Source organism: Triturus cristatus, chromosome 7 (genome assembly GCF_964204655.1).
Source record: "Triturus cristatus chromosome 7, aTriCri1.1, whole genome shotgun sequence".
NCBI lineage: Eukaryota > Metazoa > Chordata > Amphibia > Caudata > Salamandridae > Triturus > Triturus cristatus.
This window is the reverse complement of record NC_140590.1, coordinates 478,578,698-478,593,600: the sequence shown is the minus strand read 5'-3', so window position 1 is coordinate 478,593,600 and position 14,903 is coordinate 478,578,698. Positions and strand designations below refer to the sequence as shown.

General features: G+C 48.9%; 1 protein-coding gene across 2 annotated transcripts in view; it reads left to right on the top strand.

Annotated features, from left to right (window-relative positions):
- PMP22 (peripheral myelin protein 22) overlaps positions 1–14,903 on the top strand; it is a 93,007-nt gene that overhangs the window by 27,266 nt on the left and 50,838 nt on the right. Inside the window, exons 2-3 of one of the 2 annotated variants that reach the window (XM_085616804.1) lie at positions 7,330–7,430; positions 8,913–9,006. In XM_085616804.1, the coding sequence (XP_085472930.1) occupies positions 7,353–7,430; positions 8,913–9,006 (172 nt within the window). In that variant the 5' untranslated portion in view covers positions 7,330–7,352. Of the gene's footprint in view, positions 1–6,788; positions 7,431–8,912; positions 9,007–14,903 lie in introns of those variants that run through there. The other variant, XM_085616805.1, reaches the window with a different exon arrangement.

The following is a 14,903-nucleotide window of genomic DNA, read 5'->3' as shown; positions in this document are numbered from 1 at the left end:
AAGCACAGCCCCTCTGTGTGCATTAGAGTCTCACACCTTTAAGCATCGCCCCTCTGTGAGAATTGGAGTCACAAACCTTAAAGCACTGCTCCTCTATGTGAATTAGAGTCTCACACCTTTAAGCACAGCCCCTCTGTGTGAATTAGTGTCTCACACCTTGAATCACAGCCTCCTTCTGTGAATTAGTCACACACCTTGAAGCACAGCCCCTCTGTGTGAATTAGAGTCTCACACCTTGAAGCACAGCCTCCTTCTGTGAATTAGAGTGACACACCTTGAAGCACAGCCTCCCTCTGTTAATTAGAGTCTCACACCTTGAAGCACAGCCCCTCTGTGTGAATTAGAGTCTCACACCTTGAAGCACAGCCTCCTTCTGTGAATTAGAGTCATACACCTTGAAGCACAGCCTCCCTCTGTTAATTAGAGTCTCACACCTTGAAGCGCAGCCCCTCTGTGTGAATTAGAGTCTCACACCTTGAAGCACAGCCTCCTTCTGTGAATTAGAGTCATACACCTTGAAGCACAGCCTCCCTCTGTGAATTAGTCTCCCACCTTGAATCACTGCCTACTTCTGTGAATTAGAGTCTCACACCTTGAAGCACAGCCTCCCTCTGTTAATTAGAATCACACACCTTAAAGCACAGCCCCTCTGTGTGAATTCGAGTCACACACCTTGAAGCACAGCCTCCTTCTGTGAATTAGAGTCTCACACCTTGAAGCACAGCCTCCTTCTGTGAATTCGAGTCACACACTTTGAAGCACAGCCTCCTTCTGTGAATTAGAGTCTCACACCTTGAACACAGCCTCCTTCGGTGAATTCGAGTCACACACCTTGAAGCACAGCCTCCTTCTGTGAATTAGAGTCTCACACCTTGAAGCACAGCCTCCTTCTGTGAATTAGAGTCTCACACCTTAAAGCACAGCCCCTCTGTGTGAATTATAGTCTCACACCTTGAATCACAGCCCCTCTGTGTGAATTAGAGTCTCACACCTTGAAGCACAGCCTCCTTCTGTGAATTCGAGTCACACACCTTGAAACACAGCCTCCTTTTGTGAATTAGAGTCTCACACCTTGAAGCACAGGCTCCTTCTGTGAATTCGAGTCACACACCTTGAAACACAGCCTCCTTTTGTGAATTAGTCTCACACCTTGAAGCACAGCCTCCTTCTGTGAATTCGAATCACACACCTTAAAACACAGCCTCCTTTTGTGAATTAGAGTCTCACACCTTGAAGCACAGCCCCTCTGTGTGAATTAGAGCCTCACACCTTGAAGCACAGTCTCTGTCTGTTGGTGGAATTCACAGTTTAGAGCGTGGTCTCACTCGGAGTGTGACTCTCATATACTGGAGCACAGCCTCACCCTTTGGTGATGTTCATGCCCTGAAGCACAGTTTTGCTGGTTGTCAGCGTCAGGCCTTAGGGCACAGTATGACTGTCTACTGTGGAGCGCGGCTGCATAGCTCGGTGTGAGTGCCGCATCTTAGAACATAGTAGCCTCGCTCACAGGTTGTGAGTCTCATGCCTTGTATAGCAGTCCAGACACAGAGAGTGGACCAGAGTGGACCCTCGGTGGCTGAGAGTCTCACGCCCTGGAGCACACTCACACTCATTATTAGTGGGCGTCAGTCCTTCAAGCACAGGATGTATGGCTCTGTGCAGTTGTAGTCAAATGTTGATGTCCTTAATTGCACTTTCGTTTACATAAATCACGTTGTACAGCCTACAGCGCTCCGTCTTCAACTGATGCGCTCGACGCTATAGAGAAGTGAAACTGAATCAATCAATAATGCAAGGGAGCCTCCCCAGGGAGAGTTCGGGGGGGCCTCGACAATCTGCGATCCGCTGCATTAGCTGCTTGTGATGTGAACACCTCCGGTGCTTGGACGGGGATCTGCGGTTTTTGTGGGAGGACAGGGGGCGTGTCTCGGGTTCCCCTCTGTTCCAATGATAACACAGTGAGACTCCTGCGGAGAGAATAGCTGTCTTCGTTTTATTTTTATTTTCATGTGCTTTTAGGGTGGGATTTTGATTTCGTTGTCGGTTTCTTACTGACAGGGAGACACACTGTATAGATGAAATCTCGGGCGGTCCCGGACTCCCTGGCACCTATATGGAATATCTTGTAAAAAACACATTAATATGAGAAGCAGGTCGTGGCTGGGTCGTAAGGGATAGTGCGTATTGTAAGGAATACTTACAAAACAACATTTTAAGACCTTTAAAACAGAGGAGAGAGCGAGTGTGTGTGTATGGGTGTGTTTTTGTCTGTGTGTATGTGAAAATCCCAGATGCTATCCAACACAGGCCTCACCATGCTTGACTAAAAGCCCTTGCACCCAACTATTTATTGCAAAATACATTTTTCAGGGGGGTGTAACACCCGAAACACCCCATGAAGCTACGCCCCTGATGGTATAAGATGCCCTAGCTTCACGAACTCATGTCCGTAGGGTGATTCATGAAACGTTATCGGGCCTACATTAGAATTACAAGAGTGAACAACTCTTTCCGGCATCAAACAGGGCAGTGGCGGCTGTAACAGGGGTGACGTGTGCCGAGGTCACTCCGGATTGGTTATTGTTTCAGGTGCGCACCTTGCTGCTGTGCCGGTGACAAGTCTAACAATAGTACATTCCATCCACTTACAATTTAAAAGCAAGTCATTTATTTGCCGTGTGAATACCGGGGACTTCCATTTTTATTGAATTGCTTATATTTTGAGGTCACTGCTTCGCAATCCATTGTGTTTATTGGTTGTTAGTGTGTGCAAGGCCCATCCAGGCCTGGCCCTGATCTGACAGGGGTGCAGGAGCGGATGGTACAGTCAGGGAGAAGAGAGTGCAGCAGGTGCACTGCCTCCTCCCAGGCCGAACTACTGTACACGGCGACGAGACAAACCCAGGACAGGGATCGGACAAACAAGCTCTCAGTAGTAATACTCCAGTAGGCGGGGTGGGGCAGAGCAGGGACGGCTTGGTAAGGTGGGCACTTGGGCAATGGCCGAGGGGCCGGTATCCGAGTTCCAGCTGTGGGCTGCTTTTTTGGGCAGCCTGGGGGGAACGATGTGGATTGTGTCTCTTTTGTTCGGATGCCCCCAGTGGGTGCCTTAGTGGCCTTTCTGGAGGCAGATGGGCGTCCATTTCCTCCCTTTTATCAAGGGGCAGAGGTGTCACTCCTTTTCTCTGGCTGGGCCGGCCTATTAGTGTATGCATATTGAGTGGGGGCAGGAGGCCTGAGCCGAAGTGGCCTCACTTGTTTTCAGGTGCTTCACCAGTGTGAACTAATCCGTGCATTTTTTTTTAATCTAAGTAAAGTTAAGAAAACATGCCTCTGTTAGAGATCCCCCCTCTTCTTTTTATAAAACTTCTCCCAATCCAACCATGGGGCAGAAGTATGGGGAGGAGGGGGTAGCGGCTGAGGTAGAGGGCAGGGGTGTAGCAGACATGTGGGTGGTGTAGGGTAAGGCCGAGGAGGGCTGTGGGGCCTGGTAGGTAGTGTCTGAGGGCGGAGGGGATTCTGGGGTGTGGGAGCAGATGGGTGGTTAGTAAGTGGCTGGCAGGTGAATAGTTTGGCAGTGACTGAGGAGGGAGTGTGGTGGACAGAGTGGTTGGGAAGATTGGGGCAGGGGGGTGAAAGCTGGTGGGTGTAACCGAGGTGGGGCAGGGTTGTACAAGCAGGTGGGCATGGTAGGTAAGGCTGGCAAACTGAGTACAAGGCGGTCAGAGATCAGGTGTTTATTAAATGTGGGTTGGGACAGATGTATGTGGCATGCGGGTTGTGCCTTGAGTGTAGCCAGGAGTGTGGCTGTTGGTTAGGTAGTGATGTTGTGGTGGGGGTAAGGGCACGGGTAGTGTATTAGATGGGGCAGGGGTGGGAGTGGGTGGAACAGCTGAGCAGTGGCTAGGATTGCATCATGGGTGTAAGGAGCGGGTTGTTAGTGAATGGGGCGTGTGCAGAATTGTTGGGTGGGCAGTGCTTTAAATGGGCCGGTACTCACAGGTACTGAGTACTGGCGCTTCTTGTTTTTACCAAGCTGAGTACCGGCCCTTCTCCAGTGCCAAGGAGAGTACCGGTACTCTGATTCATAAGGTGGGCACTGGGCCGATGCCTGAGGGCCAGCTGTGGCCTGTTTATTTGGCAGCATGTTGGCCGTTTTGGGGTCTGTCTGTAACATTCAGCTGGACGGCCTGCTGGAGGCCTGCCGCAGGAGCAAGTGGGCCTCTGCTCCTAGATGGGAGCACTCATTGTCCTCAACCACCCCCTGCTGGGCCTCCATGCTGGGTCGTCTTTTTAGTGTATTGCACATCGGCTGCCAGGGACACGAATGTGTGCAGCCTGAATGGGTGGGAGGGAAGAGAACCTGCAGAAGTGACCGTGCCATTTTAACCGCTTGGCCTCCCACTGAGGCCTGACTCACTTGCTCCTGCAAATCCACCCCCACCCTCCTCCACCTGCTGGGTCATTGGCTGGAATATGGTGGTGCACATGGCCTACACTGCCTGCCTGGTGCCCAGGTGAGGTGGGAGGAGGTCTACTGACCTGCCCATCAGAGGCCAGTATTGTTCTCCCCCTGACCTCTACCCTGCTGGACTCTGTGCATGCTCACGACCCTGCAGTGCTCAATGTCTGCCACTGCAAGCTACCCGGCTGTGTGGCCTTCTGTTGAGAGAAGAGGAAGGAAAAAGTGGTGAAAGAAGGTGAAGGTGAAGAGTGAGGGGGCAGAGATAGAATGAGCAGAGGAGAGTTTAAAGGCGGAAAAAATACAAACAGAAGGGGTAAGCACAGACAGAGATGGGGAAGACATTGAGACAGCTATGGAATGTGTAAGATAGGCACGGAGATGGCAGATTAGAAATAGAAAGAGTGATAGTAGAGGATTATAGGATACCTTTGGGGTAAAGAGAGTGGGGCAGCGAGAGAAATGGATACAAATGGGAGAGAAGTGAGTGGGGGAGGGATCGAGAGATAAGAGATGTGAAGATTCACAGAGAGTATTTGTTTTCTTGTTTGTGTGCATTTGCCTGGTTGTGTGTATGTTTGTGTGTGAGAGAGAAACTAAATCAGAGAGGAAGAAAATTAGGACACCCAGGAGGTATTTGAAATAAATGTGTCTAATGCATTATTATTAATGATGCTATGCCAGTCTCTCTCGTCCTGGTGCACATTGATTCTTAACCTGAAAGTGCTAATAGTACTGTTGAAGGCTTGGCTGCTTTCAAGGATTAGAAGCTCCTTGCATTGTTCTCAGAAGTACTTCACAACACCCTTTATTAGCATATGTACCTGTTAATCTGCACATATGGACAGTTTGAGAGACAACTGTCATGGGCAATGCAAGGGCAAAATGAATACTCATTAGAAGTGTTTTCTATCATGATGTCTCACCCCGCCTCTAACCCCGCCCACTAGCCACGCCCCTAACTCAATCTAATGAGTACCTGCACTTATTTTTTTCCATTTAAAGCACTGGGGATGGGTGGATAAAGACTGTAGGGTGGGCAGGGCTGGAGCAATCTGAGAGGCAACGATGGTCGGGACAGAGGTGTGTGTGGAGCCCAGTGGATATAGATGAGGAGGGTAAAGGAGAGCTGTGGTTAAGATGTGGACAGGTGCATAAAAGGCAGCTGGGAAGAGAGATGTGGGTGGGGGATACACACTGGAGGTGGAGGCCGCGGTGTGAGGGAGGTGGGCCGCTGTTGATGTGGGGCTTGATGTATAGGGGACTACTGACTGATAAGTAAATGAGGTGGGAGGAGAGATGTGGTGGGTAGAGAAATGGTTCACGTTACATTTAGCGTATGGCCAGCTACGTGCGAGGGGCTTTGTGTAGAGTCGTCCAATCAGCTCGTTTGCTCTCAGCCTATTTACGGCTGAGGCCTAACGGTGAAGTTGTTGATTTGCCAGTGTGGAGCCTCCCTCCCCTAACGCAAAAGAACCACCTCACCGTCTGGAACGTCTCAATGGACAAACTGAGGAACTAGGCTCGCATCGCGCCACTACCGCGCCTCCCCGAATAGAACCACCCCCCCTGCCTTATTCCTCGCCCCTCCCCCAGCACCCAAGCGTGGGATCGACATACACCTCTCCATGCTGTGAAGGCCCCGTGGATTCATCCCGTTGCTAAACCGTCAGCACACCCTAGTGGCGCAACGCAAAATGACGCCCTCTGTAGAATGTAACGACTGGCCCTGCGTCTTGGACTGACTGGTGATCCCTAAAGGGCTGTCCCACCCTGCTGCGCAGCAGGGGCATGTGCTATGTATGCCACTGAGCGCCCCCTGTTTATGGCAATATCAGCCCCCTGCACGACCCTAACTACCCCACACGGACATCCAATCCCCCTAACACTGCACCGCCCCCACCTTGCAGAGCGCTCCGTTACTTTACAGCTGACATCGCGGCGGTGAACCAAACTGTAAATGCCATACATAAACATGCTACCGCTCTGTCGTTTTCCAAGCAAGAAGATAGGCGGGAGTAGGGCACCCGCCCTCTCCTCCAGGAATGTGGAATAAATAACACTGAGGACGGGAGCGTTCTGTTAGAGCCCTCCCTACCCAGCTCCACACCAGTGCGCACACAAAACAATGCTTGTATTATATCTCTCTGAGTGCGAATGATTCATATTTCATAACTTTAGAAAATCTTGTTTAAATGCAGTACAGTGTTCATACAGAATCAAGTTTAGTGTGCACCACAAAAAATAAACAATGTGAAATAAGAAATATTCTCCAAATTATCTGAATGGAAAACTTGCTATCTACTTGTACTTGAACATTGAAGATGATTTGTGTTCAGTATGTGTACTGCTTTTCATAATGCTTGTTAGCTCTCCCTAACTTGACAGAAGAGGAGCTGATGAGCACAGTGATTTGCCCAGGATCACACAGTTAGGTCAAGAATGGCATTTGGGGTTAGCAGTAGTACACAGCCCTCCTCATCACTGCAATCACATCTGCTTCACATCTGCTTTCACTCTTCTCCGCTGGATCTCGAATAAACTGCCCAAAGGGATCTCCCTCGCACGCCCACAAACCACCCTGAGAGTAAAGAGCAAACAATGATCTCCGTTAGATCCTGCGCTCTGCAGAGTGCCCATATTCCAGTCTGATGTAATGCAGTCTGCTGATGTGCCTGTCCCATCTCTGCCTACACAGCGCCCCCTGGTGTCCATGTGACTTATGACACAGACCCGTAGACACACCCCATTCTTAATAGCACCCAGCCCAGCCGAGCACGCCCTGTTCCAGTTACTCTCCTCTCAGGACGGCTGAGGAAAAGTGCGTCTGCTTTTGTACACCGATTTCTGTGTCTGCTTCTCCCTAGATTACCCCAGATACTCGTTGAAGATGCTGCTGTTGCTGTTTGGAATCATTGTCCTGCACGTGGCGGTCCTGGTGCTGCTCTTCGTCTCCACCATAGTCAGCGTAAGTACAGAACTGTTCATGCTCGGAGCCTGCGCTCCTGGGGACAGGGTGGGGTGCAGAGAGACTCTGGGCGAGCTGGGGAAAGGGAATGTTCCCTCTGCACGTGCATGCGAGTGTCCTTTCATAGCGCACTGAGGCCAAACCTGATTCTAATCTCTCACGACAATTCAGGGTAATTAACTAATGTGTTTAGGATCACACATTCCCTCTGCGGTTAGCAGAGCTGCTGGAATGATCTCGGGTTTCCTTCCCTAGTCGACTGTGAATTAGTCTGTACGTCAAAATGCCCACTTAAATACCAGATACATAGATCTACTTTTTCTCTGCTCTAAATAAATCGAGTGGTTCCTGGGTGTTTACTGTCATTCAGGTGACATTCTTTATTAATTCGGTCCTATATTGAGTTTGTAGTGCGGTGCGTGTTAGAAATCACGTAAATAATTCATGTAGCGCCAAGGTACCGCCCTGTTGCAACCCTAGTGTCTTTACACGGCGCGCTGTGGGTGTGATCCGCACACACCGAGTCTCTATGAAAAATGGAGTTCTTTGGGCGAGGCTGTGTCCCTGGCAGGGCGGGACAGGGGGCGAGAGGATATGGAATAACCAAACTCTTCCACGGACGCTCTCCCGTCATGTCGATCTGCAAGAGGACCATTTAAAAGCGGATTTACAGGTGCAAATGGGTGGTTTGTGGTCGATTCAGGACAGGAGTCTGAGCATCCAAAGAGTCACCAAGGCAGTTGTTTTGCCCGTGTTATGGGGTGTTTAATGGTTGCAGTTTGGTGTTTTCATGTATCTGGTACAACGTCGCTTGATTGTTCTAATGGGCCTGTACGGGGCAATGTCGACACCCCATATCCTGCCCTGAACCCCGTAGAGAAACTACTTGTTTCTGGAACTTCACGAGAGTGAGGCTAGAAAGGCAGGATTTCTTCGTTTCTGTGTTAATGCAGCAGAGGGGAGATGTTAGCTACCCCTGTAAGGACATTGCGAATGCTCGTTTGTCTATTAGGACTGCGTTCGTACGAGAACCCCCTGTGCGCCATGAGCCTGTAAGTGGATTACGCAGCGCTATACTGTGCCTCTTTAGAGCTGCGGACCTTGGGGCTGCAACATCAGTATTGCATTCATACGAGAACCCCCTGTGCGCCATGAGCCTGTAAGTGGATTACGCAGCGCTATACTGTGCCTCTTTAGAGCTGCGGACCATGGGGCTGCAACATCATGCTTGACGCTGCATTTCCAGCCGCCAGGCAGACTCGATGTCTTAAAAAAGTACCTTTGTGTCTGATTGTTAAAGGTCCTCGTCGCAGTCAGTAATAGAACAAGCAAAGCTCACAGCTCCGGGTGTCAGTTCTCGCCTGGCTCAGTGCTGCGTTTCCCCCGCCCCAGGCTACCTCTCCTGTCGGCACCACCCTTCCGACCGGAGGCCTCCTTTCTTTTCATATTTGTTGTATTGATTGTGTTTTTTTTTTTTTACAGAAATGGTTGGTCAGTGACCACTTCTCGGCAGATCTTTGGCAGAACTGCAGCAGCCCTGAAACCACCTGGCACTGTTTGAACTCCTCCGCTAACGGTGAGTGTTTGCGTAAAACGGTAGCTTTTATTGTATAACGCTTCAATTCGTACCAAGGGTTTGTCATTTCTAAACACCGCAAGTAACAGGTGTTACTTGTGCCGAATTGAATGATACTCAGTTTTCAAACCTTTGAAGGATGAAAGGCTGCGTTGGTCTTGTCAGAGCTCGTGATCTGCAGACCACAGCAGGCAGCGCTAAACTCTCCGAGATATCTTGGTGGATAAGAGCATGAGGGCATTTGTGGCTCTGCAGCGCTTTTTATTAGATTCAAACTTAATCCATGCACCAAGAGATATATTTATTTGAGGAGTATTGCCCTAGTAGTGCAACTGTACCACACGAAGTGCATGGGTTGTGCTTCACAGGGCCTTGGCAAGGGCCTCGAAGCACTTCACAGGCTCGCAACAAGAGAGGTTTTAGAACTATAGCATACACTACATTTGTTGGCAATATCGTTTTCAGGGGTTCTTCACAAACACACAGCAAAACATGCATTTACCAAAAGTAGGGGGAGAGCATCTTATAAAGGTGCAGCAGACATTAGATTTGTTTCCAGTGAGTGCTTGTCCAGGTGCTTACACACATGTACCACACTGAACATCGTTGGCAGCGGAGCCTTATTTCAGAGATTCTGAGGCATCCCTAGAGCACACCCCGTTTTTGAACAATTGGAAGACTTTGCAGAGATGTCCCGGACATGTTTGTGAATAGTTGGCCTTTTTGTTGAACTCTGCAAACCTGAAACTGCAAAATAGCTCATTTGGTAACCCGGAAATGTACAAAAGAACTTTTAAAACGTGGCACACGAGGCACACTGTATGTATTTTTTTAATTTAAAGTTGGAGGTTTATAGGAACGCTTTCCAGACTTGCAGAGCACTGCACATTTGTTAGCAGTGCCCTTACAAACAGTACTGTAATATATACAGCCTATTGTTTATGCTTTTAATGAGTGTTTTACAGTGATGTAGCAAATAGTATACTGGTTGAAAGCTAGCCATTTGTAGGAGTGCTTTAAGTACGTGTATTTGCTGCATGGTATATGTAAATGAGAGTACATTTGTTAGCAATATGAGGTGGAATGCCACTATTCAGGCACGTAGCTCACACATTTGCTAACAGTCTGGGCTCGATTCCCAGAGGTAAGCTTAGACCTAATCTCTAAATTTAGCCCTGCAGTCTAGGGGCCGAGTCACACTGGTAAACCTAGACTTTAGGTCTAAGTTTTTTACCTTTGTGAATTAGGCCCTCAGACTTCAGGTTATATTTGTTTACAGCTGGATGTGTACAAACTTGCTAGTTACATGTGTTAAAAGCAGGATGTTTACAGGGTTGCTTCACAAGCATGTAGAACACTCACATTTGTTAACAGCAGGATGTTTACAGGGTTGCTTTACAAGCTGTAGCACACTTACATTTGTGAACAGCTGCATGTTTACACGGTTGCTTTACAAGCATGTAGCACACTTACATTTGTTAACAGCAGGATGTTTACAATGTTGCTTTACAAGCATGTAGCGCACTTACATTTGCTAACGGCGGTATGTTTACAGGTGTTTTTTTACACGCATGTAGCGCACTCACATGTGTTAACAGCAGGATGTTCACAGAAGCGTTTGTCAGAACATGTATGTAATCAATATTCGTGTAACATGCAACTCACTGGAGTCGCTTGGTAGCACACTTTGAAACGTTGTATGCACACACTTATCCACAAACACACACACGTGTAGTTTCGGTCTCAAGTGAGGCAGATTCCCCAGCCAAGAAGCTTGCATTTTTAAAACATTGCCTCATAGCCAAAAAAAGTAGAAGGGCGAACGGCCAACGTTTGTGTCTTTACAAACCTGGCGTAAACACAGCTGTTAAAGTCTGATTACCCTTCGGAATTCTCCGAGGGCTATTTCTGATGCACACCTGGCGAGTCACATCATTGCAGGTTTTAGTGGCCACCAGTTGCGATTGTAAGTAACCCTGTTAAAAATAGTGGCCAAGCCCCCTTGCTTCTCTGCGAGAGGGTCGTGTTTCTAAAGCGGCGGACTTTGTAACAGAGTGGCTTGATGGAGACATCTAGTGGCCACTGCTTGTGCTGCACTGCTTGGCACTGCCTCAGGGCAGAACTTTCACGAGCTTTATCCCCAGCTTAATCTGTGTAGTGGCTTGCACCACTTCCCTGAGGCAGCCGTGGAAAGACACTTCGGATACACCGGAGGACAAGGAAGTCTTGGGCAGGAAATGTTATTAACATACATAAAAAGAGAAAAGCCATTCAAACGTGGAAATACTTGATTTGCGTCATTGCTCTCGCACTGTGACCCTACTGCACCCGACAGTGTCTTTTCCAAGCTTCTTGGATGTATTTGTATCCACCGCCTAGAGGGTGGTTCCATGCACTTACCTTTCTAAAGTTTCCAGTACCTGGGCTGCAGCGGCGCACTTTAACATTAACAAATGTATGAGCACATTGACTACTACACTGAAAGATTTCAAGCGACATGCTTGTCAAGAGCAGATGTTGGGGGGTGGACATGGAACTATGTGGCTAAATTGTTAGTGGGAAAAATGTAGTTATTGGGAAAGTAGATCAGCAGGAGGTGGCGAATAACTAGAGGCAATGGGCACATAGGACCACATGTTCATTATGATTTTGTAACGTGGATAGGATGTGCTCTTCTGAATGTTTATAAAGCTCTCTGTTACCCTGGGAGGCAAAGCTTGTGCCAAGTAAAGTCCACAGAACATAAACAAGCGAGCACATGTTCACCCGCGCACCCGCAGCTACACTCTCTCCTGTAGGTAGGAAAGCATACGCATCTCCGCCTGCCTTTAAACCTTTTTCGCAATGAGTAACAACAATGCACTGGGCTCGGGGGCGTCACTAAGGCCCCCGCAGCTCCCGCAGTGTGTGTAGGTGGAAAGGGGGGCAGGCTTACCCATACTGGAGGGGGCTCCCTCAGCCCTTACTGATGGGCGTTTGAGGGGCCACTTCAGCTTATCTTGCAGGAGGGAAAGGGGGTGTGCTCATGTTTTGTTATGCCACTGCTGTGCTGTTCAAAGGAACCATTCTCTTTGAACTTCTACAGACGGCAGAGAGAAGATCTGCCCCACAGTAAGGTGACCAGATCTTCAAAATTAAAAACTGGGACAGGCAGGGACACGGAAGTAGGACTACAAAATGGCAGCATTAGCATAGCGCATGGTAGTATTAGCTCAGCGTTACAGTACGTAGGACAGATGTAACATGCAGCGCAAGAGCTTGATAGACAGAATGCAGAACAATGTCATACATTCACCCCAGTACAGCGATCTGGGCCTAAATCCATCGTTTTTTTGCTCATCATGCCATTCCAGTTTGGACCCAGCCATATGCAAATCAGTCTTGACCCTGCGCCCAATGGAACTGCCAAGCCAGGTTCTCCCTGGACTGGAAACATGCATCCTAGGACCGGTTTCAGGCTTTCAGCCCTCATCAGCCAGGATAGCTTGACTCCAGTGACATGGAGAGCACGGAACCCACGTCTCGGCATACCCGTCCCACTTGGGGTGACAAATGCAAAAACAACAATTGATGGACAGAATGCAGAACAATGTCATACATTCACCCCAGTACAGAGATCTGGGCCTAAATCAATAGTTCTTTTTACTCACCATGCCATTCCAGTTTGAACCCAGCCATATGCAAATGAGTCTTGACCCTGTGCCTCATGGGAACAGTCCAGCCTGAACTTCCAAGACAGGTCCTCCCTGGACTGGAAACAAGCATCCTAGGACCGGTTTCCCAGTGGCATGGAGAGCACAGACCTACCCGTCCCACTCGGGGTGACAAATACAAAAACAACGGTTGATGGACAGAATGCAGAGCAATGTCATACATTCACCCCAGTACAGAGATCTGGGCCTAAATCCATCATTTTTTTTGCTCACCATGCCATTCCAGTTTGGACCCAGCCAATTTGCAAATCAGTCTTGACCCTGCGCCCAATGGGAACAGTCCAGCCCGAACTGCCAGGCCAGGTCCTCCCTGGACTGGAAACATGCAACCTAGGACCGGTTTCGGGCTTTCAGCCCTCATCAGCCAGGATAGCTTGACTCCAGTGGCATGGAGAGCAGGGGACCCACCACTGGGCATACCAGTCCCACTCGGGGTGACAAATGCAAAAACAACAATTGATGGACAGAATGCAGAACTATATCATACATTCACCCCAGTACTGAGATCTGGGCCTAAATCCATCGTTTTTTTGTTCACCATGCCATTCCAGTTTGGACCCAGCCATATGCAAATCAGTCTTGACCCTGCGCCCAATGGGAACAGTCCAGCCCGAACTGCCAGGCCAGGTTCTCCCTGGACTGGAAACATGCATCCTAGGACCGGTTTCAGGCTTTCAGCCCTCATCAGCCAGGATAGCTTGACTCCAGTGACATGGAGAGCACGGGACCCACGTCTCAGCATGCCCGTCCCACTTGGGGTGACAAATGCAAAAACAACAATTGATGGACAGAATGCAGAACAATGTCATACATTCACCCCAGAACAGAGATCTGGGCCTAAAGCCATCATGTTTTTTGCTCACCATGCCAGCAGCTCTACCACATGTTTATTTTTATTGTGGTAAAAATGTTGGGGTGCCCGGAGCATCAGTAAACATCTGGGAGTGCCTGCGGAAGTCTGGGGCTTCAGGCCACCTCACCCTAGAGCCAAGGCAGAGCAGGACAGTGTGGGCGTGGCCATCGGAATGGTGTGGCGAACAAAGGAGCCGCAGATCCCCCACCATGGCATCTTCACTCATATTTGTGAAAGGTAAAATATCGCTGTGCGTGCATGAGACCCAGGAATACATAAAAAAAGTCACATTTTCCAAATTAAATGAAATACATAGAAAACCTGCCCACAAATGCACTTATTTACTGTCATTTTTATATTATTACAGACAATAAGCCAAAGTGCAAACTAGCAGTAGAAGTGGCTGAAACACCGCTAGGGTATTGAGCAAAAGGAAAAGTAGGAAGTGATGTCCTGATGTAAGCCACTGTAAAACGACGCAAGGGCCCCTGCCCCTTTAAGAACTTTGGAAACCTGCACCACTCGTCATGCCCAGCAGGGAGTTGTTTTATTCGTTCGGAAGCATAGGGAATGTGGGGGCTGTGGATTTTAGGAATTTAGAGAGAATACCCATGGTGGTGAACTAGGGTTTTAAACAAAGACCAATTCCTTCTGCCAATATTCAGCTTGCTGCCTGCTGCTGAAAACAACCCTTAGGGGCAGATTTACAAGCCCTTTGCACCTTTTTGCGCCGCCTTTGCGTCACTTTTTTTTACGCAACGGTGGCGCAAACAATGCGGCATATTTACAACGTGAAGCATCTAGGGAGATGCGTCACGTTGTAAAGTCCTGTGTCACATTATACCTGCGTCAGGTATAATGTGTGCAGGGAGGGCGTTCCCATGCAGGAAGGCCTCGTAAAAGTGGCGCATTGAAATCTACAAGATTTCACTGCTCCACTTTTAGGACGCTACTGCGTCATAACCTTATGCCTGTTTGACGCAGACGTAAGGAGTGACTAAGTATAGTGGGGCAGATTTACAAGGAACTGACGCATCTGCAGAGATGCGTCAGTTTCCTTGCGTCAGCGGCAAATGTCCTTGCGCCGCCATGGATGCGCTGTATTTACAATACAGTGCTCCATGGCGCAAGGATTAACAGATGCGTCAGAAATTCTGATGCATCTGTTGGCCCACACGTCACGCATTGTTGGAGTTGTGTCGCAAGCACGACGCACCTCCAGCAATGTATTTTAGGGCACATTTTTCAAGCCCCTTGCGCCACTTTTGCGTCACTTTTCCCATGTTAAAAGTGACGCATAAGTGGAGCAAGGGATTTGTAAATCTGCCCCT